This window comes from Betta splendens, chromosome 4 (genome assembly GCF_900634795.4).
Source record: "Betta splendens chromosome 4, fBetSpl5.4, whole genome shotgun sequence".
NCBI lineage: Eukaryota > Metazoa > Chordata > Actinopteri > Anabantiformes > Osphronemidae > Betta > Betta splendens.
In genome coordinates, this window is record NC_040884.2 from 1,537,399 (window position 1) to 1,561,347 (window position 23,949).

A 23,949-nucleotide genomic window follows, 5' to 3' on the forward strand; every position below is an offset into this window, starting at 1 on the left:
TTTTGGACCACAGAGAAGTGGTCACTAAACACGCAGATCTTCCTCTAAAACAATTTAGTTAAAAAAAACACACATTTTCCACACTCTAAGATCGTCATGTAAGTTTTGTATTTAGGGCTTTTGACACTTCACTAAATCTTGGATATTTGTAGTTTCTATGAGTCACATGCTCAAAGTTCACAAATCATTCTCTTTATCATTTAATACAATTGTCAGGCTAATGTATTGAGGACCTCACTCACGTTTGAGTCCACAGTTAGAAACAGGTTTCAGGGCTGGTGAAAAGTCTTAAGCAAGTTGTTGAGTCTGTTCCTCTTCTGTCTAATATGATCATATTTCTTATTGAAACTGTGGTGGAATTTTCCCATAAACAAGCAGATGAGAAGGTTGTCTTTTGTGTGATTTATCATAAAAATTAAGGAAAATAAAAATAATGGGGAAAGCAAATAAAAAGCATGGATGTTGATCGTGCACATCAACAAACCAAAAACCAGCTGAGAGATCAGTGCACACACTACGAAGGTGTGATGCAAAGAGCCCACGATCCTCAAGCTGTTTCTGCCCTTTAACCCCTCTGTTTGACTAGGGTGGAACGTCTGTGTGGCCCAATCAGACTGATGCACCATCTCCTCCCTGTCGCCGTGTGTGTGGAGATGTTTACATTCTCACACCTGCATCACTGGCGTCTGACTGTCAGAGAGGACGGAGCGCTAAGTCTCAACAGACAGAGAGACACAACTCCCGGCCTTGGGTTTTGGAGCTGGAGTCCAGAGTCTATCAGGCAGAGACGACCATTGAACAATGTAGGTGAAACGTACATAAAACAGGAGTAAGATGAAACAAAAGATATTAATTGCAGAACATAAGTCATACATTTTATAATAACCGCATAGAATACGGAAGAAACCATTTTTCCATTATAGAACCACATGTTCACAAGCACTGGCAGGGCACACCGTCTGTGTGTATGTATTTACAACATCCGTTCGTGTAGTTGCCTCTTCCGGCCTGCAGGCGTCGCTGTGACCACCAGACGTGCGTCGCTCCCAGCGCGCGTGCCCTCTTTAGTAAACGCTTTTCTGACGCTCCTACGTTCTCTTCTCCCATTGGCTGACGACGCGCTGCTTCCGGATACGTCTTTTGCTTTGCAGCGGCGTCGTTTGGATCCTGAGAGGTCCGGTGGCTGACAGCCCATCCTGCAACACACACACGCTGACGGGTTCTGTCCATTCTGTGGTTCGCTGTAGCAGCAGACTGTAAACGACCAGACGCTCCGACATGGCCCAGAGCTCCGACGCTGCTAACGTTAGCTCCGCGCTGAACGCAGGGCAGAAGAAGAGGAAGGTGGCGGTCATCACCGGCATCACCGGACAGGTAACGTCTCCGCCTCTCACCTGCAGCAGCAGCTGTAGTCTCGCTGTGTGACGAACACTAGATGAAGCCCCGTTTGTTCACAGCGGTGTCCGCTGCAACAAACCGTGTGACCGTTTTATTTCTCAGGTAAAACTGGTTAAACACGCACGCACGCACGCGCGCGCGCGCGCTCCCCTCCCTCGGTGTAATCATGACTCGTTAAACAGTCTCCTGTGACGGTGTCAGCGGGTTAACACTGTGTTTGGGTCAGGATTTAGTTTTTGAATTGCAGCGCCTCTTGTCCCTGGTCGCCATCAAATGCAGGTTGATCCCAACAGTCTGACACCAGCATCCAAACTTCACCCAAAGCTCCCCATGATCGTAGAAAGCACAGTCTGATATGTGTAAATGTTAATGCGTTTGTGGAAACACAAAAAAGCCCAGTTCAATACTTTCCCTCATCCAGTCCACGTCAGGATGTGTAATAACCCCCTGAACTGGTGGAATCAGGCCTCTATCAGCTTTGGAGATCTTTGCTAAAACACCTCACAAATTACGAATCAAACTTAAACTTGTTCCTCTTTATTCATTTTTGTGCAGTCACACCACTGCCAGAATTGGTCTTGATCCAAAGGAAGCGTCCCCCAGATGGATTTCCCCCTTCAACCAAGTGTGATGGGTTAATGTTAATGTTGAATCTGGTTTGACTCATCAGAGTAGCTCACTAGTTTGGACTGATAGGATCAGATATAACCACCTTCGTTCCTTACATTAGTGCTGCCTGTAATTCTAAATACTGAAAACTATCATAAGTAACATAGTGAGGTGTTGGTACAGTAGTTTAGTGTCGGTGTGTTTGCTCCGTAAAGCAGGTGCGTCAGGACACTCCTGTGGTTTTATTACTGTTTGACATCACGCTCCCATTGTGGCGTGAAACAGAGACGGGTTTTTGACACGTACATTCATGATGATGTTACTCAAGTCTGAACAATGGACAGGGAGGAACGGGTTTTACTGGACTCGGGTGTTTCCTGTTATATTACTCTTTAAGACGTAGTTGCAGTTAGCTGGTATTTATTATAAATAAATTACAATAACAAGTTCAACATTTACTTTAAATTTACTGTTTGTTTTGACTCCCATCGTTATTGATAATGGAAATTACTATTTAAATACACTCCCTCACCACCTGCTTGTCTGTTTAAATGTAAGCATCCTGCACTAAAGTTGAAACCCTTACATTCATACACCGGATAAAATATCAACATAGGTAATAAAACACAGTACAATGGTCCAGTTGAAGGATTTTATTTATTTTGCTCATTGTTTGGTTCAAGTCTACGTAATGGCACAGACAGACCTTCGCTATCACCTCTCTGCTGTTTTCAGTGGCAGCCTTATTCGATTCAATTCCTCCAATTAGTGACTTCTACTCAGAACCGCACAATGTTATAGTACGGAAAACTCCCTAATGCAGTATTTCTCAAACAACAGCAGCATAAATCTGTCTGAGCCATTTGCGTCAGCGGCTTCGTGTGAGCATGCACCTGCAAAACCGCTCTGAGTTTATGATTTGCATCTGAGCAAATGAGCGCAGACTTGGGGAACAGTTCATGTTTGAGGTGAAAGCTGACCTTTCCCACAACGCAGCCCTGGAGAGATAAGTACCGAGGGCCTTGGAAAGTCATTGTCAGCGTGTCGCATTCTTCTGCTAAGCCGCTCTTTCCAGCACCCTGTCGAAGACAGCGTTAATTTGATTCTGCTGGTAACGATGTCGAGCACCGAGTCGAGTGCCGGCATCTGGATAGACCATTTCAGAAGTCACCAGCTGGGGGCCACAGGGGTCACCGTAATGCTATAAATTGTCTGGCTAACTACTGTTCATAAATTAAAGGCCGGCTTGCTGCTCAGTCTGTAGCTTTTTGACTGCTGTCTCAGTGTGAAGCACTGGAATGAGTTATGGCAGACCACCTGAGTGCCAGAGCCGGGGCCGCCGGGGGCCGGGGCCGCCGGGGGCCGGGGCCGCCGGGGGCCGAGGCCGCCGGGGGCCGGGGCCGCCGGGGGCCGGGGCTCAGGCTGACAGTGCTGTTTTATGACCCGGGGTTACGGAGAGGACAGGTTCAACCTCAGTGTTGAACAGTAAAACTTTACTTTGGCTCCGAGCATCTCTTCTTTCTTCGACTCTTCTGGTTGGGAAAACATGGCTGCACCGCGATCCGACTCGTGGAGCTGTTTGATCTTCGTCACACGGGCCTCCTTCCTTCATCCTTTGTTGCCGTTTTATACACTTCTCCCATTCCTTGCTCACCTCCTTCTCCTGAGTCCACCGTTTGGACTGGGCTTGAGTGAGTGCCAGCAACAATAATCATAAAGTTAAAAATCCATGCACTCATCTCCTCTGTCGCTCATATTCTCTGATGATGGTTCCTTCAAGGTTCCTTTTCCCAAATCTTTCCTTCTCTGAAATCTGGTAACTTGTACTTACATGGGAGGATTTTTAATGCAAGTCCTGCTGCAGATGGATGAATGCTTGAATTAATGTAGTTAAGAAGCAGACGGCACGTTTTCCTCAGCAGGAAAACGAAGGAGTCATAACATGATAGAAAAGGAAAGAAAGGAACTGAGAATCACTATTTCCTTGTGATAACTGTAGTTAGAGAAAGCAGCAGGTTTTACAATGGTTCTGCTTGTAGAACTTGATGAGCGTTGGACCTGTGGTGCGGTGCAGACAAAAGCCTGTAACGTCCGATCAGGTTGTATCTCTGGCTCTCCACCTGGTTCCAGGTGCCTGTAGGTGCAGTACCGGGCCGTACAATGAGAGAGCAGCTCATTAAGGCCTGAATAAACTAAGCCTCCACGGTGACTTTCCTCTCTGCTCTGTACGTAGATCCTGTGCAGAGCCGCTGGGTCGTATTGATGTCCACTCATTTATTTCTCGACACGCCTCGGTTGTGTTAAATTGGAATGGAGAGGTTCCGGCTGCTCCTCAGAGCGTCCAACTGTTCCTACTTATCTCTGTCATTATGTGCCTGGACGCGCTTGTGTGTGATTACAGCTTCATTAAACCACGAGTGTTGACCAGCGCTGTGCTTGGCATTATCTATGGTCTAAAGAAAGCACATTAAAGCTGGTTTTACACCAAGACAAATAAACACTGGTTTGGCCAAGAACGTTGGGTTCAGTTAAAAACATGCAAATTGCCTCTGGGAGCTTGGACTGAAAGCGTTTCCATGGGTTCCACCAGCAGGGGGTACCAGATGCACAGTGCTGGGCTCTGTGCAAACACGGTGCTGCTGTTTAGCTTTGAGGACAGGAGCTGTGCTGATGGGAACGTGACCACTGTATTTGTTCATGCTGCTGTGTTTCAGACTAGGAGCAGCCAGTGATCGCTGCTCCTAGTCCTCCTGCTGATGGTTACTCTACGGGAAGCGTCTTAAAGGTGAAGGAGCAGGAGCTGAACAGTGAGAAACGTACATGTTTACAGAATCATTTCCTGATATCGATTACGATTTTAATGAACCCACATGATGATGATGAGAATGTTGATTGGAGCTAATGACGGCACCTCAGGGCAGTTCCAATGAATGAACATTGTCAACATATTTTAGACACATGGGTTGATTTAGTGTAACATCAAAAACAGCTTCAGCGTTTCCACAGTTTGGAAACATTTGTGTTTACTGCAGTGGCGTATTTTTATTTTTTGATATTTCAACAATAGAGCTGTGGTTGCACAGTATTTTAGTTGCTATAGAACAGAAACCGCTACACTTTAGAAACGGTGAATTTATAGTGCTGGATATGTCTTTATTCCTTATTACTGCTAAATGAGCGTTTTCATGGTCATACAGTAGGTGAGGACTGGCGCCACTGTCCTGCTCCTCTGCTGGTTTTGACTCTCGGCACTGACTCAGGCCGAGCTTTGCTTTAAAGGAGAGAGATCATGTTGTCACATAGGCCAGAATTAGTCTCTGGGGAGTGGTTGGTGATATGGCATTGACCCGGCAGGTGGACGTGCAGTGATGTGTGTGTGTGTCCGACCAGCTCCCCATAACAGGAAGCAGCGAGGTGAGGCCAGGGTTTATGGGCTCATGTGGCCTCAAAGGGGCTTCTTGTTTTCAAACAGAGCTGCAGCTCTTCAGGCTTGTTTTCCATATTGGTCTGGCGTGGAATGCTTTGACCCTGGCACACGGGCAGGAAAACATGACACCGGCCAGTACTTTGAACGCTTGGGACGCGTGAGGGGCCTACAGGGCCCTGCCCGGCCTCCACGGTGGGACTCACAGCTGACTGACCACCTGAGAGGACCTGCAGATGCTGACAATGGCCGTAAACATCAGTGGGAGTAAAGCATTTATTGGTTCCATCAAACATTTTGTTAGTGCGTCTGTAGAGAAACGCACTCATGGTTCGAAGCCCGTCCAGCTGGTGTCAGAACAAACACAGCGCCTGTCGAATGAATCCAACTGGATCTTGGCCGAATTGAAAACCATATGATTCAGCTTAAATCTGCGTGTTCCACCAAGAAGGTGCTGAGTAACCATCAACTATAAAGCAACGTAGTCATGAACACAGCTGTGTAGTTTGTATTGAAGTCAAGCATCAGCAGCGATCACAGCAGTCCCTGAGCAACTAGTGGTTTTAAACGGCAACGTCGTCCTGTCTGACATTTGTTCAAAATCCATCAAATCAGACGTTTCCCATTCCATTGCTCGCATGTTTGTGTAGAACTATTGGTTCTTGCATTGTCGTAGATTCTTCAGTAAAATCATACTTTATTCTACTATCCAGTATTTAAATGACATCCATTGTTCTTATATTTAAAGAACAGGTGAAACATTTGTTTCTGGCACTTGAATATTAAACTTCAGGAGCATTTGCTCCTTTGGCAGATGTTGATCAGCAATCATCAGAAGAGGCTTTCAAGCAGGGAAACCCTCTAACTGTCCTTCCTAAATCAGCTGTTCTCCAGCTTGTAGCTCTGACTAATGGGGACCACCTGTGTCCAGGTGTGGCCCACTGCCCACGCACCTCCTCAGGGAGCTGCAGAGGAGGCGTGGGCCAGCGTGCTGGCAGCGAGGGCAAGTGTATGTGTCAATGTGTGTGCACACGTGTGAGGAGGATTGAGGGATGAATGCCACGAGTTTGGAATGTTCCAGAATGTGGTCGGAAAGTCTGACTCGGGAAAAAAGACGAGAAGTAACATGGGTGAGGGGAACAAGACCTTATTGACAGGACTCTGAGACACAGACACACTCATGCATACACACATCAGTGTTCTACCTACTTGTGGCAGGACGTTTGCAGTCAGCGCAGCCTGTACAGTTCTCTTGATGTTTTTTCACATTAATTGATCAATGTGTAGAGGATTTAATGACAAACTGGTTTATCTGGTAATAGATGAATCCAATATTAATTTTAGGTTTGTGATTCTTTTGTTTTCGCAGGATGGTTCCTACCTGGCTGAGTTCCTGCTCGCCAAAGGCTACGAGGTGAGGGAGGCCCGACCGGCCCGTGGTTCTGTTCTGTGGAAGCCCAGACACACCCACAGACAGATGAATGCAGACGGCTGTGGAGGCCAACGCTGATAAGCAGCATCCAGCCACAGCAACTCTGAGAACTCACCTCTCACGCTGATAAGACCCTTTATGCTGCTCTGAGCAGTTTCACTCTTGACCTTTCACCCCTGCGTTAGACAACTAACAGGGAAATGACTGTTGTTGATACAGTCTTGTGAGTCAACTTTCATGTTAGTGAAAGTTAGTGACTCACAACTCTTGCGAATCTTGTGAGTCACTAACTTTCATGTGCTGCTCGCTGTGTTTTCAGGAGCACAGGCTCCACAGCGTGTGGATGGATGCTGAGGCCCCATGACCCACCTGTAGCGGTTTCACACCCTGAGAAGCCTGTGCATGTGCTGCACGTGCACAAACATGCATGGTGCACCAGAGCGCTTTGTTTTCCTGACAGTAGCTGCATGACTTCATTTCCCTACATGTAGAACAGAAACACTCTTTAAATGCAGTCTCTGTGGTCCTGCCTGCCATCTGCTGTCAGCCTCACACACAGCGGACAGGAAGTGGATCAGGTCCAGGTTGGTGGGGTAGCATTAAAGAGCAGTGCACAGGCAAGCAGGAAGTGCACAGTGAATAAAGGAAGTGAGGTCAGGGCACAGCAGCCTCCCACTAATGGGCTCCCCTTGGATCAGGGCCTGTTATCTTCCCTGAGCAGAGCTTCCTCACATCCACCCTCAGAACATGGAGTACAGATCACAGGCAGCGTTAAAAACATGGAGATGTGGAGCCATTAACAGTCTGGGTCAGTCAGCTGAAGTTTTGCGTCCGACCACAGAACAACGTGTCCATTGTCCTTGGGCTCAGACCTCAGTGGACCCTGAAGGTCACAGGCGCTGAGCTGTGGTTTCTGCCACTGACCTTTACATACTGTGATTGCACTGGAATTGTTTCACGTGTTCTGGAGATGGTGCACGAACTGAATTCTTTGGAATCTTGTAAAAATGTTTTGCTTCTTCCTTTTGACCTCTTTGTCAGTTTTCCGATGAAGTAAAGTAAAGCAGGACCCATTTTGCTGGGAAGCAGCCGTTTGTTGTTTGTACCCAGTCCAGCTCCCTTTGTACTATATGTTTATATTAAACTCTTACATGGAAAATGATAACTGAGCTTGGTAATATACTGAAAGACCAAACATGACTGTTTAGTATACAAATGGCAGTTCTACAAAGTGACGTAGGTCCTGTTTAATTCTCATTCCAAGTGATTTGACCAAACGCCCACAAGTCCTTCAGTGTATAAAAGTAATAATCACTCCTCAAGTTGAACTCCTACCTTTTTTAAAATCCCACCTTTCTCATGTTTCCTTCTTGGATAATCTTTTAACGGCTTATTAGTAGTTGTGGTCGTACAATTATTTTATTACACTGTAAAGTTGCATATTTTGATTTGTACTTCTATTCAGTATAAGGTTATGACTGATGATGATGAACGGCTCTTACGCTTTTCTACTGAGTCTTACAGATGTTTTTTTTTCTATGCCCTGATTGAACTTGTTTTCGTCCGTCTCTTTTGTCTCCTCTTGTTTCAGGTTCACGGTATTTTGCGTCGTTCCAGCTCCTTCAACACGGGTCGGATTGAGCATCTGTACCAAAACCCGCAGACGCACACGGAGGGCAGTAAGTGTCGGTTCATTCACGTCTGAATGGCTGCAGGACCGCTGGTGTTTGAGGAGGGACTAGTTTCCCTGCAGGGTGTAAGCTTGTTTGTCCTCCTCCCTTGTCAGACATGAAGCTGCATTATGGTGACCTGACAGACAGCACATGTCTGGTGAAGATCATCAACCAGGTGAAGCCCACAGAGATCTACAACCTGGGCGCTCAGAGCCACGTCAAGGTAACGGGTCATGGGTCTTTAGCCACAGCGCATTTGTCTGATAACGCGTCCATTCCCTGGAATCACTGCATAGCAAGACAAAGGAAAAGCTCTGAGAAGTGTTGATGACGTTGACAGTGGCTTCCAGTCAAGTCTGCAGTCTGGCTTTGAATCCAGACGGGGAAAACCAGGGGAGCACGAGTGAAGCTGTCTGTTCCTGAAGCTCTTATCTTCATGATAAGAAGGTTTCCAGTGAAATCTCACCTGATTATTTGAGTAAAATAAGGCGATGACTGATTTCTGTAGGCTTCAGATGATGTGAAGCATGTAGGACACGCATGTTAGAATGTATATATGTAATAGCAGTAATAAATGTGCTGTGTTTTGTTGGAAGCTTTAGATGAGTTAGATGTTGGATGAGTAACTGCTTCTCAATACTACGTGTGTTTGTCCAGTCAGTTCGAAACTCGTAAATTTGTTTTCACACATAAAATGTAACATGTGGCCGGCCTGTGTTTGCATGTGGTCAGAACCGGCTGCTATATATAGTTAAAAGCAGCCCTTTTTCAAAAGGGACTTTCAGTTCTGGGAAGCGAGCGGCTCATGAGCGAAGGATGCTGGAGCTGATGGGACAGGAAGTGATGCTTTTTGGATGGGTCGGTCTCTGCCACAATGTCCCTTTTGTCTGGGAGCTCTGCGCTGATCCCAGGAGATCCCTCGGCGCCGCCCCCGCCCCGACACCGGGTTCGGACACAGTCTCCAGGCAGCTCTGATCCTTCTTCATCATGGTGGTTTGGTAGGACACCGAGCCAAGGGCTTAGTCAGATCATAGATAATAGCACCATTTGTAATGTGAGCATGAGACTTTACACTCAGTAGTTGTAGTTTCTTAACAAAATCCATCCAGGTTTAGATTTGACTGTCATCATTTCATTTTACAGACTGATGAAAATGTAGTAGTTATTACAACCCTTCTGAGGAAAATCAGGACCCAATGACAACCAGTGCTTCATATTTAAACATGTAGAAAAGTGATGCAGTAAGTCGTCCAGATGTGGTGATGATGCTGGCGAGCGTGGCAGCATCATCTCATCTCCTGAGGTCTGAGGTCACGACTGGTCGCTCCCCCTCCATGACCTTCCTCAGGCCACACACGCAGAGACGCATCCTGCCTGTGACCCGTCGGCTCTGGGTTTCTTTGCTTTCACACTAACAAAGCTGCTTGTGGCATCTCCAACACGCTGCCTGCGCCGGTTTACTGGCAGCAGGGATGTGGAGCAATTCCCAGTCTTTCCCACCACAGAGGAAAAGATCAGTCACCCCGGCTGCAGCGCCTTCAGCTTCGCGCCAGCTCTCTCCCTGCTGCTGCTGCTTCACATGTAGTCCGTCTGAGGCCAGCCTGTTCGTCAGACTCACCCAGGGAGCTGGAGTTGCATCGGTCTGAGATGAAGTGTGTGCGTGGTTCTGGTTTCCGCTGTAGAGTCATCACTGAGAACAGAGTCCAGGCTATTTTTCAAAGCTGCAGGGGTGGAGGTGGACGGGGAATAGTGCACCGCTGGAGAGGCAGCAGCTGCAGAATCAAAGGAGCAGCACACAAACGGGACAGAAGGGACCGGTTCAGTGTTGTTGCCTTCAGGCCCCGACCATCGCCGTGTCCCAGGCAGCGGGTTTGTGGCAGTTTAGAGTCAGCAGAGAAAGAGATGCTTACGAGTGGCAGTTTTAAAGCTTTGTTAAAGCGGTGATTTCTCTGCTTCTGTTGAGAAACTCCTTCGCTTATGGCCTTTTGATCTCATCACTAAATGAGATTACATCAGTCTAAACCCACATTGTGTGTGACCGTCTCCAAGGCAGGCCTGAATAATTGAAATGTCTATAAAACATCAATGCTCAGCAGCAGCCTGCCAAATGTGACGAATGATGAGCAGTTGAATAATTTGGAAACTGGTGAAATATTCATGACCATCACTAAAGGGGGAAGTGCTGTTCTCTGTAATCTGCTGTGGATCTGAGTCCAACACCGGCACATTGTCCTCTCCCAGCGAAGCGCTTCACAGGAAAGCTGTAAGCGGCGCTGTGTGCGAGGGCTCCCACCTGCAGCTGTCGCAGCTGACGCACAGGAACACTGAATTATTCACACATCTTGGTCGCGATGGAGCGGCCTGGGAGGACAGGCTTCAGAAGACGGCCGCGCAGACTGGGCTCAGGAGGCATCTTTTCTGTCCTCTTCAAACTGACTTATCTCCATCCGTATCTTCCTCCAGCTCGCTCTCCCTGCGCTACCCTTTGGTCTCTCCCCCATCCGGGTTTGCAGAAGCTCCCACGCCAGAGACGCACACAGGATTTAACACGCCTGTTTCCCCACAAAGCTCCTCACTGTTTGTTCGCTGTGTTGATGCATTTATGGGCCTAAAGCAGCTTTTGTGCTGCGTGCCAGCGCTTGACTCTCATACACAGGCGGGGATGACACAACTTGCTGCAGTTCGTGGCTGGTTGTTTAATCCGGGTACGTTGTTGATGTGCTGCAGCTGTTTGGACTCCTCGCGTGTCATCCTGTGGTTTGTGACGTGTGGGTGGACGTGGTTCTCCTCATTAGCTGAACGGACCGTGGAGGATGTGTTTCTATACACAGAGGTCACCGTTTTGTTTCGTATCAACTGAAATGCTCATTAATATGTTCAGCCTTTAAGCTATAAACCTAAGCTGTAAAAACCTTTGGATCGTGTTTTTGGGTGCGCGTTCTGTCCCTCTGTTCAGCCATTAAGACTTAAGATTTATTAGATCAACAGCTCATATTCTTATACAGCTACGTTCCTAGAAAGCTGCTGTTTGGGGGAAATCTGGTTTTCACAGATTACTAAGGACGCTCGAGTGAATTTGAATTCACGTTTCTTGCCAAATGAAACATTTAAATGGGGAAAACGCTGAGGTTTTCAAGCAGATGGAGGTTTAGGTTTGTTTAACACAGCAGAGACATTTATTTCAAATTACTTTGTAATCATGGTGCAGCCAGGCTGGACAAAACTAGAGACAATATCAAACGGAAGAAAATATTTATGCACAAAGATCTCTAAGCATTAACGTAACCATAATATTTGTATCTTCTTCCATTAACGGTTACAGTAGGAATTTAAAATGTCCTGTGACGAAGCTCACTGGTTGGAGTTTAAGGCCGATGGAGCAGGCGTTTCCTGCCTCACGTCCAGGATTCGTGTAAAGCTGGTCTTCAGAAGCGTGATGATCATCTGGAAACCGCGGTGAGTGATGAGCGGTCGTGTCGCGCTGCCTCCTGATTGGCTGGGTTCACTCACCCTCTGATTGGTGTTTACGTTACTGCGCCCAATCAGCCGTGAGCACATTCCTGCTGAAGGCCATGTTTTCTGTCCGGTGCGACTGATTAGCTGCGTGCGTAGAAGGTGCCACATTATAGATTGGCCTCTCAGGAGGTGGTGGTGGAGTCTTCTGGGGCCGGTGGCTTCACAGGCCCAGCCTTGGTTTGAAAGGTTAGGCTGAACTACATGGGCCCAAAGCCCGCTTCAGCTCAAGAATAGACTCTCCTGTTCCAAGTAAAGCAGATCTGCCCTTTCCTCGTTCAGAGTCAGGGAATGTTTTGTGGTTGTGCTTTGCGGTCTGATCTGTTTCTCCACTCGATTCTTTTTTTGCTGTTCAAGGTTGTAACAGTTTGGGAAAGGAGAAGAGGGGGGTTGAGTAAATACACAGAGCTGATAAAGAGTATCACAAAGTTAAATGTGAATGCTTCTAAGTCTGTACATGAGATCAAACCCCACATTACAACAGTTTTGTCCGTGTGACACACAAGCTGCAATAAGCTGCAGATGTAGTTTCAGCTGAGCTTCATAGATGGCAGCAGTGAGCCAGCATGAAGGGCCTCCCTCTGGAGCCTACAGGAACAGTGCCATTAGTTTCTGTAGCTTGGATTTTAGGAGTGGAAGTTTAAAAACCGAGTCGTCTCACATTTAGTAGCAGCCCCAACAATATGACTATTCTGCAAAGTCAATAGTTTTGAATTTAGGGCATTAAATATTCAGCCAGAGGAAAAGTCTAGAGAATCCAGCTTATGGTACAACAACAAACCAAGTAATTACAGAAGCAAAGCTCTTCTCCTTGCTTCGTTTTTCTCAGCTTTATGTAGTTGTACAGATGTTGTATTGAGTCCAATGTATCAGTGAAAGAACAGAATATTTAAAAACTACAGGTCAATAAAAACTAAGACATTTGTTGATTCACTTTGCAATAAGGTTTTACAGATCTAATTATTCATTATTTCTGAAATATTCATGTTTTTTTGAATTTTTTTATTAGAAGCTAATTTTGCCACTTTTGGATTTAGTGAACTTTAGTGAGCAGGTTAACGAAGGTGGCGTCTGATGAGGTCTGATGTGGCAGTCGGTCCAGCGTCTCCTCTGCTTGAGGCCCTCTGCAGGTCAGTCTGATGCACCACATGTCTGCAGGTAAATGAATGGGAGAACCACAAAGGTTCAGCCTCATTCTCAGTTATTCAAAGAGGGAGAGAGAGACAAACACAAGCTGGACAACGTTGAATATGGACAGAACATTTCTACAGTTGTTGTTTCTAAAGTTCGTTTGCCTCAGTCTCTCTGCCTGTTTTTGTCGTTCTGTCTCTCTTTCTCTCTCATGCCCCAGTTTCACCCCTAAGCAGTGACTGACAGTCATCCACAGCATGTTTGTCAGTACAGGACTGAGATCGTGTGCATAATTAGTTTGAAGGTAACCAGGGAATCCACTAAATATTTATCTAACTCATCAATCTCCCTGTTTCTATGTCCTCCAGGAGACATCAGACAACAGAAACGAGCTGTGTTGCTTCATAGAAGATGCTCTGTAATGATTTATCAGGAGCTGTGCAGGTTGTGATTGCCATGAATGTCACAGCTTTAAGAGGTTCTTCATTTCAAGTGCTCTGTTGTGCAAAAGCATTTTAGCGTGAGACGTTTTTCTTTATAATTGCACCGATACTATAATTAAGTGTGCGTGACCCTGTTATCGCTCCGTTATCTCTGACTGAATAAATAGTAATGCACACGTTTATCCTTCACCCTGACAGTTGATTGATTTTATTTTACCCCGAGCAAAAGTAGTAAAAATGCTTTGGTTTATACCTTCATAGATATAATAATGTTGGCTTTGGGCTGTTCTGCCTAAACTACATGTAACATGACGGGAGCTCGATGTGGTGCTTGTTGTTGTTTGCTTGTTAGCGAACTTGTCTTTCTGCAGAAAAGCCTTCACTCACCTACGCGATAACTAAAGTAAAGCGCGACTAGAGCTGTAACATTAAAGCAGCTTCACCCATGTTTAACACACTAAGCACATGTTAAAAAGGAGCGTTTCTAGTCTTTGTCCTGATTTCCACATTAACCTTGTGTAGTTTTGTGTTGTGAGGAAGATATTAACACAGCTGTGCTGTATTCAAATGGAAATGTGTTAACTTGTGTCTGCTGCTGTTGCCCACAGCTCAGCACATCACACCTGTGTCTGGATCCAGTCCACTGCTCCATCCAAAGAACACAGACACCTGCACTTTACACGGAGCTTAGTCTTTATTGGTACTTCTCCAGTCTCCGTAAACAGCGATGTTTACACAGACAGTGTATCTTGTGTGCTCAGGGATTTTTGACCCTCTGATGAGGAGAAAGGCTTATCGAGGACACGCTCTGAGACGTAGCAGCGAAACTTGGCGCAGACTTTATTATTGTAAATCAGTCCTTCTGTCATCAGTGCAGCCTCCTGTTCACCCCGTGTAGCACTGAGCACCCAGTGAGGTGACACAAGCTCCATACTCGCAGCACGCGGGGTGTGCACACATGCCCACACTGCTGCGCACGCCCTGGGCCGCACGCCGACCCTCGCGCCTCCGCTCTGGCTGCGTCGGCGTGTTTGTGTAACTGCAGGTTGTTTGGAGTGCTTCGTACCGGCGTGTCCTACAGTCTGATGCCCGTCATGCACATGTCTGAAACCATTGTTCACAAGTGTTTTGAAAAGAAGACGATGAACTCTTACTGGGCACAGAAAGAATGGGCTCATGAAGGCGGTTTGTTCACTGTCTGACGATTCCCTTTTATTAGTGCCACCGCGCTGTTTTCATTCTGTTTCTGTGCGTGGGTGTGCTTCATGTCCCAAATGTGTCTGTTGGGCAACTTGAGGATTGCAGTCTATTTACAAAATGTAATGAGCGATGATCTCACTTGTCTGGATCACATAATGGAATGATGGTCGGAGAACAAAAACAAGAACAGGAGTGGAGTTTGAATGGAGGGTAAATGAGATGAGGAGGAGATGAGTTATGACATTCCATCTGATCTAATGAGTGTAATAGTTTTAGTCTCTGGTGACTTGATGAAGAGCTTTCTCTGTTGGCCGCGTTGTGTGTGCGGCCGAGGTTTTTAATTGAAGCTTTAAATCAGGCTGTCATACCTGTAGGAAGGGTTGGGCCACCTCGCCTCGCCTGCTGTTAAACAAACAGGCCTTTATTCTCAGTGGGATGTTCAGGTGAAACCAGCAGAGAGCAGCTGCTCACTTCCCTGTTCATCAACCGTGAGCAGCGCTTCAGTCACTTTGCTCCGTCGGTTCAACGGCCAGGATTTTAGGGACGTCACTTGTTTGGATCTCTGACTGAAAAGTGTACATAGCCTGTAAATCACCATATAAGCAAATAAAGCTTAATTAAATACAGAGAATAAAGTGTCCTGTTCTGATTGCGTCCCTTCAGCTGCAGACGATGAAGAACCTGTAATTGAACTCTTTAATATTCTCCAAGTCGTGACTGACATTACGCAGCCACAGTTCCCACTACATCTGCTCCATTCAACCATGTTTGTGTTAGCAGCATTGACCATTATCCCTTGGCTTATTGGGCAGACAATCTGCATAATCAAAAAACTGTTCGTGTAACACTATACGTTAATGTTGGGCTCCGTAAACAGTGACGCTGTTTATAGAAAATAATTCCTTTAGAATATAACATAATGTCACTTTACATGTAAAACTTGATCACTATTCAATTCAACGTATTTATATGTAGCTCAACAATGGAGAGGCTGAGCTTTGGCTATGGTCGGATAGAGCATAAGAACCAGAACAGGCAGGTTGGGCCAACACGAGCAAAGCCGCTCCGCTCCACTCCACTGGAGCCTGGAAACGGTGGGGAACCAGGACTGTCCTGATCAACCACTGCTGCAGTGAGGATGAATCCCAAAACCGGGCTCGCACGGCACGACAGCGGTTCCCTCCCTGACGCTCGTCACTCTTCCCACCGTCGGGGGTTGAAGCAGTTCAAAGGCTGTGGAAGAGGCCGCTCCTGAATGCGTGGCGTGTAGTTACAGACGCTACTTGTTATTATGCAGTAATTGAGGATCAGAAGACACTTGTAAGTACTTGACCCTCTCTGTTTTAAGCCATTCTGTCAGTTGACTTACAGTCACACTCACTCAGCGTCTTTTCATAAAGTTCTTTATTCTCACAAAAAGAAGACAGGTGAGAAATTAGGCCTCATAAGCGCCCTCCTACCGTCCTCCTTTCCCTGCGCGTCTGCAGACCTGATTCCCGGCTGCTCCTCGCCCTCGGGCGGAGGGGATTTTACTTAAGATCATGATTGCACCAATAATGGTGCTCATTAGCGCAGGGCACAACAGCCGTCTGAGCGTCTCCAGTGTGAGAAGCTGCTCGTGGAGTGTGATGAACGCGGCTGCGCTGTGTTCTGTGAGCGCTGGTCGTGACGCGGTAATGGATGGCCTTTAGGTACCATTCGTCATGGGTGAGGCTGATGGACATGAGAGGCAGCGGCGCTGGTGCCAAGTCTGACTGTTGACTTTACGCTTGTAACCTCTCTGTCTTTCTGAGCTCATTCCACAGACAGCTCTTGTTTGTTTTTGTTTGAATTCAACATGGTTTCATCATCATTATCACGTAAATCATCCGACGGTGGCGTAATCGTTTAACAGCACGGTGCACTGAGGTTACCTGCAGCTAATGTCGATTTCTATTAAGAATTTCTCCCAAATAAATTTGTCACTGATGTATTTTTGCCGCTGACACGCAGCAGCTTTGGAGCGAGCGGTGGCCGTCACTTTAATTCATCTGGTGATCGGTGTGTGAGGCAGGAATGCCTTCAGTTTGTCCAGAGCTCATTGTTCACAACTGCAGTCCTGATGTTGGAGTGGGTGTGGTCTGTCTGTCCTGGTTTTGTCTGACAGTCACAGAATTCCTCTTCCCGTACGGGATCAGTTCTGCCTGTTGCCTGGAGTCAGATGCCTCCTTGGTTTAAACGTGGGGTCTCTCCTCTCTGCAGATGGAAATGTGTGCTTGTTTCCCACCGTGGGCAACTGTGACTTTTCTATTACACGTGTAGTGATGACGAACAGAACTGATTAGTCTGTGCCTGTGTGCAAACTCCAAAGAAAACACACTCTGTTTTCTTTACTTCTCACTGCTCCGCACACAAAACAATTAGAAGGTTAAGCAAGAAGCGTCCGGGGAGCAGCGGCGTGCAGCGCGTCTGCGCAGTGCGTCTGCGCAGCGCGTCTGCGCAGCGCGTCTGCGCAGCGCGTCTGCGCAGCGCGTCTGCGCAGCAGAGCAGCGTGGAGCCGTCCGTGCCCGGCCTCTCGTTGCTCCACTGTAGCTCAACTCCTCATAATTGTGGTGTCAGGGTTCGGGCGAGGCTTGAGGGCCCTCTGACGTTCCTCCCCGGTCCCCCCAGGCATTCCTTTCCTCAATTACCAGAATAATGACGGGAAAAAGGCCGTAGATACACAAACAGCGTCCAGGGCAGGGTCACACTTTCCTCCGAGCAGCCTGCCTTCGACAGTGACGAGCGTTACGCGTTACTAAAGCTGCCATGGCCGCCGTGCACCTCCACTGGGCAGTGGCCGTGTGGCCACCGGCTAAACCTCTGCAATAACAGGCTCCAAGTGATGCCTGTTGCAGTAAAAGTCAGCGCTCGCGACCGTTGTGCAGCAGATCTAGTTGTGGTGGAATTAAAGCGTGGCAGCGGAGCTGTGGAATAAAAACGGGCTCGTCCGTCGGCCCACGCAGCTGCGAGCGTCTGTCTGACGCCCGGTCCGTGACGCCTCAGCGTGTGCAGACACCTCGTGGGTCGGACTCAGCGCTGGGCCTTTGGAGCTGAACCCGCTCATCTCCTGTTAAGGCTGTTGACCCCACACATGGACGAGAATCCAGGCTCTTTTTACTCTGTTTGAATTAGGGCGCTTTTAATTTTAAGCATTGACTAAAATAAAGGAGTGTAAAATATTTAAAAAAAAAAAACCTAGTAAAGACTAAATCTAATGTTTTCAGTGCTTCTCTCCTCAGTAGACGACTAACATGACTCCATTTTGTTTAAAACTGCGATTTTAATTAAACAGAATATTATGTCTACATATTAACTTAAGGATTATTTTATATTTCATTTAATCACATTTGAGGGAGATTTTTACCCAGGAATCACATTTATTTAGCGTATGAGAAAATCTACTTTAACTACTTTATTACATTATCATATTCCTCTGTTGAATATCACTTTAGCATTAATAATAAATAAGAATTAGAAATAATTAAATATTTCTTTCAATATTTAAACTACTTGGTTTTTCACTCACTAAAAGTAAGTTTAATTGAGGTTTCCTAAATTGAGCAGATGCTGCTTCAATTGTAAACAGTTAATATTGTAATATTTTATTGCTTTTTTTAATTTAACAAATAGAGAAAAAATCAAAGTTTCTTCCTTGCTCCGAGCCGAGGATGCGGTGGATGTACAGTCTGAGGCTCCACAGCTGCTTTGACCTGCTGCTGCTGCAGCCTCTGTAGCTTCAGCGTGCGCTGCTCTGGTTTCTGTTGGAACTTGTGCCGTTTTGACTCCGAGACCTCGGAGAACAAGCGAGGGAACGTCTCCCCAGATGCCAGATGTTTCCCTGCCTCTGCTCTGTGACATGTCTTCATTCAGTGTGTGGAGCCCAGGCAAGTTGCGAGACATTACCACGGTGTCAGTCAGCGCCTCGCGGCCCCGGGGACCGACCCAGGAACACACACCGGCGCTGGCGCTGGCTGCGGCTCCGGCCGTTGGAGGCTTAACTTGGTTCTTTTCCCCTTTATTGCCTTTGACTTGTAGTAAAATATGTCCCATCGTAACCACATGTGAAGTCTCACCGCTGCTGCTCCTTATTTCTGTAAATTTATGGGTCAAACATTGGATAATGGAACGGTCTTTGTTATTGTAGAGCATTCGCTTAGTTGAACCCTTTTAATACTGAACATGAAGTAAAAAAAACAGACAGGAAGCCTTTTTATTTGGGATTAGATGTGACACTGCAACATTTAGTTGGAAATGAAATGTGTCAAATAACGGCAGCACTAACATGTAGAGGAGTAGATTGGTTTTATTTATCATTCCTGTGTTTGAAGCACTTTGTGTAGCAGCTGTAAACCTTCGCTCGGTTCGGTCCAGTCCAGACAAACCAGGCCCGTTTGGATCCACGCATGGCCGCCGCCGCCGGGTTCACGTGGCTCGGTCTCCACTCGTGACCTTCTGTCCTGTCTGTGAAAACAGAGGCAGCGTGAGCTTCTTATCACATTATTTGTGTAATGACTGTTGTGTGTATTTAACGCGCGTCCGCATCGCCGTATTCTCCTCATTCAGGCACCGTGCAGGCCTCCTTCATTAACCAGTCGTTTACCCGTCGAGCCGAGCGCGTTGTCGTGATGGGAAAGGCTTCGGTGACGTTACCTGTCGACTGTTGGAACGCGGCTGGAATGCTTCAATCTGTCTCAACTGTTGCAGGCGCTGTTGGCAGATACGCTGTAAAAACCATCAGCTGCCGGTGCCGCCTGGCAGAGCACCAGCACTGTCACTGTGGTATGTTGTTGTTTGCTCACAAGTGTAACGGCGCTGGGAGAGGGCTGCAGACACAATAGCCGCTCTCATTTCTATACGTGTGCGTCTGTTGACACTCGCTGCCGCATCGAGACGTGATCCGTGACGGCCGGTGATGAGCAGGTCTCAGCACAGTTCCTCAGGCAGCAGTTACACTACAGTGACAATGAATTTCTTTGCTTTTGAGAATAAGGCGCAGACATGACATCGCTGAGCCCATATCTTTAATATTTACTGTCTTTGTTTTGACTGGGAAAACCATTCTCACACATGTCCAGGTGTTCGATGTCAGTTCAGGGTGAGACGTGCTGCTGCTCCTGCCGTCGGTTTCAAGACACGGTGACAAAAACCTAATATTAACACTCCAGTTTTGCTGTGCACAGGTTTCTCTCTATCTGGTACTGACAGGAAGTCAACACCAAGTTCTGAATACGTGAATATGCAGATGAAGTGTAAGGTATCACTACAGAGGAAGAGGTTGTGTATGCAAGGCTATGAATGGGCCTCTGTGAGCCAGGGTGTGTATCCGCTCCCACAAACGGGAAGCGGGAAAGGCGACCCGGCTGGAGGCGCTGTGGTCGGCCTCACCGGGAAGGGCCGGTCCGAGCGGAGCGTGTGTGTGTGTGTGGCTGCAGCACAGGAGGCTGCCCAAAGACAAACAGGAGGGCATCCGATCCGCCGTGGACCGCGTGAACCGCGAGCGGCGCTGATTGATGGCTCAGTCCTGGCGGCTCAGACGCATCTCTGCCGCGTTGGAGGCTCCAACGCTGAGTCGCAGTCTGATCATTGGTTCGGCCCCAGAACCGACAATCATTTTAATTTACTAATTGTTTCATTGCTATCTGTCTTTAGGACACACACACACACACACACACACACACTAAACATACAAATAAATGTCACACACTTCAGTTTTAGTCTGTTCTGTTTTCACTGAATTGCTGCTGTTTTACTACTGTAAAAAACAGGAACCAGTTAGTTTGAGCATTTGAATGTTTCTGTGGTTGAATGGTTGTTCATCACGAGTCGCACACATTAGCATTAAGCATGAAATTAGTTAAGAATCATTTGTTTCTCAGTGAACGATTGGTCTTTGCTCTTCCTCTGTTCATTTCTTCCACAGAGTCACCAGCTTTGGAACAGTTTTATTAACTTTAGTTTTTCAGTGACTTGCTCTTAGCTTTTTTTCATAACCTGCGATTTTCTGCCTTTCTCATTTAAATGACAAATAAAGGCCACCGCCACCGTTTGCGGTCTTTTGAACAAGGTCACGAGTTTACACAGTATTTTTCCACCAGTTTGTTTAATCTGAGGTGGTTCTGATCACACCAGAACCACCAGGTCCGGTAGTAACTTGAGGTCTACTGCTCAGAATCAATACACAAACCATGTGTTGACTGTCTCCAACTGAGCGGGAACCTGATCTTCTGCCGTTTGTGTTGTATCACTGGATCGTCTCATCTTCACATTCTTTGTGAGATGCAGGAAACACAGCGTCAGCCTTTTGTATCAGCAGCTTCTGCTTATGCACAGTTGGTTTTGATTGCTTTTGTTCCGTTGGTCAGGACTTTAGTCTGGAGCTCCCCTGCTGGACGGTGGGACTAGAAGCATGATTTCTGGAGCGCACAGCTGGACAGAGGTTGCCCTTGCGGTTCATCCAGGTCGCTGCTGGATCGTGGGACACTTCAGCTCAGACTCTTGTTAACTGATTGTAATCCGTTCATCTGTACTCTGCTTTGATGCCTTCCTTCCATCTGATTTGATCAGACTACTTATTTCACTACAGTGTGAACTGGGTACACTGTATTTCTTCTCTGCATATTGCTCCAGCATCTTGCAGCTACTGGAGCTGTGCTTTCCTGCTCTCCTGCCTTTCCACTGATTCCCTCTGAAAGCTTGAGCAGAGCACTTCCCCTTCCCGAAAGCCCTTCCCTGCCACAGGCCTCCTTCAAACAGCGGCCAGTCCACAGCGATCCAGCCCAGCATACCGACCCCTGCTCCCATGTTCCCTCCCTGGTGAGAGAGGCGGGTGGAGCAGGGCTGGATTGGACCCAGCCGATTGTCTTCAGCTTGTGTGTGTGTGTGTGTGTGTGTGTGTGTGTGTGTGTGTGTGTGTGTGTGTGTGTGTGTGTGTGTGTGTGTGTGTGTGTGTGTGTGTGTGTGTGTGTGTGTGTGTGTGTGTGTGTGTGTGTGTGTGCGTGTGTGCGTGTGTGCGTGTGTGCGCGTGATATCGTGTGCGCGTGATATCGTGCGCGCGTGATATCGTGCGCGCGTGATATCATGCGCGCGTGATATCGTGCGCGCGTGATATCGTGCGTGATATCGTGCGTGCGTGATATCGTGCGTGCGTGATATCGTTGGTGAGGTGAGGGACACCTCATGAACACATACAAAGGAATATTTGAAACTGGACATTATTTCCTAAGTTGAATGTATTTTTTTTTCTCTGAAACTGAACCCTGAGCCATAGTATTATCACTGACCAGTCACTTAGAGGCACATTGACCAGGGCAAATCTGAAAAAGGTTGTTGGAGCTGTAGAGCCAGATTTGTGGCCACTAGAGGACAGAAGAGTTCGAGAAGTTGCCTAATTCCTGACGCTGACGTGTTTGTTGTTGATTAATGATGCTAAATAAATAACCCTGTGCGCTTACGTTTGTTTTTTTCTACTGCCTTTAGGCAGAACGGCCCTGTAGAAGTCTGAGCTAACCAGCATCATGGCCCCACTTTCTGCTGGGGTGTGTGTTGGGCCATGTGTTGTTGTGAGTCAGCAGCATTTTGTGGCCCGTTGGTGTCGAAGCCTTCAGCCGCGTGGAGCCATTTTAATAGAGACAGATGACGGGGATGAAATCCCCATCGCGGCCCAGGCTGTGCTGCACATACTCCCACTCCTCCCAGTAAGAACAGAGCAACCTGCCATCGCGTCAAGATGGGGCTTAGCAGCTTTGTGTGTGTGTTTGTTTCTAAATTCAGTGATAATGGTGGTGTCCTGTGACTTCCACGAGCCTGAAAGGCACCTTCACATGTGCTTGATCTACTTCTGTTACCTTAACTGAGCCTCATGCAGCACGTTCAAACTGAGCACAGCAGACTTGGCTGGTGCTCGGATGATCCACATATAGAACCATGTACTTCCTGATACATGCCGACTATTAACATGTGGCAGTAACGCTTGTGTCCAAATGCTTTACAAGAAGAAAGGAGCCTTGAAGCTGGTGATGGGGGCTGAGGGGGGGGGTCGTGGAGGAAGGTGGAGATAAGAGAATGCTAATGTCTCTAATCCACTCCAGATGAAAGCTGTTGTTGCAGTGGGAAAGGATGGGACGGCCACTCCCGCATCACACCATGTTTTAGAACTCGGCCTCCTCGTGCCGTCCGACCAGTCATCGCCATAGGAACGGTTGGAGCGAGAGTATCTGGACTCGCTCACAAACGCCTACAGAACCTGTTAGACTCAGTAAAGGAGCAACAGAACCGATACTCAACACATGATCTTCTCCTGGTTCACATAGACTGGGGCTGACTTCTTTTTTTATTTCCCTCACACTGAAATAGCTTCATGGGTTTGCAACCAGAACAAGACACGCCTCATAAACTGCTCTAAAGAGACACTTTTAGTGACTGTGCGAGGCAGACGAGAAGGTATTTATAACCAAAAAGGCACCGTGTAACTGCCCAACCGTAACCTGGATCCTGGATCCTGGACACAGGCAGCTGTCGCTGTCCAGGGGTCCTGGACCGGCCCGGGTGGAGGCCTGAGGTCTGAGCGCAGCAGGAGCGCTCACAGGGACAGAAAGGCGGGAGGTTGTGTAAACCAGGCAAACTGTTGGGTCAGAATCTGGGCTCTGTTTCAGGTATCAGGGCAGCAGAGTGTGTGCCGGTATGTGTTCTAGTTGCCAACTGTGGTCTGGTCTGTGTGCGAGTGTGCTCTCGGAGCAGTGTTTACATGAGAGCTAGCACCTGCAGGGGCGGTGGTCCCTAAACTTCACTTTTGTTTAAGGATTATGGAACCGGTGCCAGGGAAGAGGAGGTGTGGGGGGTGGGTGAGGCTGATGGTGGCTTCCTCTGCTCACAAGGACAGCATTCATCAATGGGGAGGGGGAGGGGGGATGGGGTCGACAGCACTGCTTCCCCAGATTTAAGTGGAGGACTGAGAGCTATGGGGGAGAGGTGCCAATTTGTCAAGCTACCTCCCACCACCCCCACATTCTCCAATCAGGGATGATGTTGGTGCTGATTACAACCAAATGGAGCAACAACAGGAGCAGCTGGAGTCGGGGGTGTGGGAGAAAATGGAAGGAAGAGGTG

At 47.5% G+C, this 23,949-nt stretch overlaps 1 protein-coding gene and 1 long non-coding RNA gene across 3 annotated transcripts in view; both read left to right on the forward strand.

The window, feature by feature from the left end:
* The first annotated feature begins 1,115 nt into the window (after window positions 1-1,115).
* The window catches only part of gmds (GDP-mannose 4,6-dehydratase), a 92,060-nt gene continuing 69,226 nt past the window's right edge, over window positions 1,116-23,949 (forward strand). The window contains exons 1-4 of one of the 2 annotated variants that reach the window (XM_029146281.3): window positions 1,116-1,374; window positions 6,801-6,845; window positions 8,455-8,542; window positions 8,650-8,759. In XM_029146281.3, the coding sequence (XP_029002114.1) occupies window positions 1,279-1,374; window positions 6,801-6,845; window positions 8,455-8,542; window positions 8,650-8,759 (339 nt within the window). In that variant the 5' untranslated portion in view covers window positions 1,116-1,278. The remainder of the gene's footprint in view (window positions 1,375-6,800; window positions 6,846-8,454; window positions 8,543-8,649; window positions 8,760-23,949) is intronic. The other variant, XM_029146280.3, reaches the window with a different exon arrangement.
* Window positions 11,853-19,024, forward strand: LOC129603992 (uncharacterized). Its single transcript, XR_008694503.1, has 4 exons — window positions 11,853-11,992; window positions 13,087-13,179; window positions 13,549-17,308; window positions 17,348-19,024. It is a non-coding gene; the product is annotated as an uncharacterized LOC129603992 (long non-coding RNA).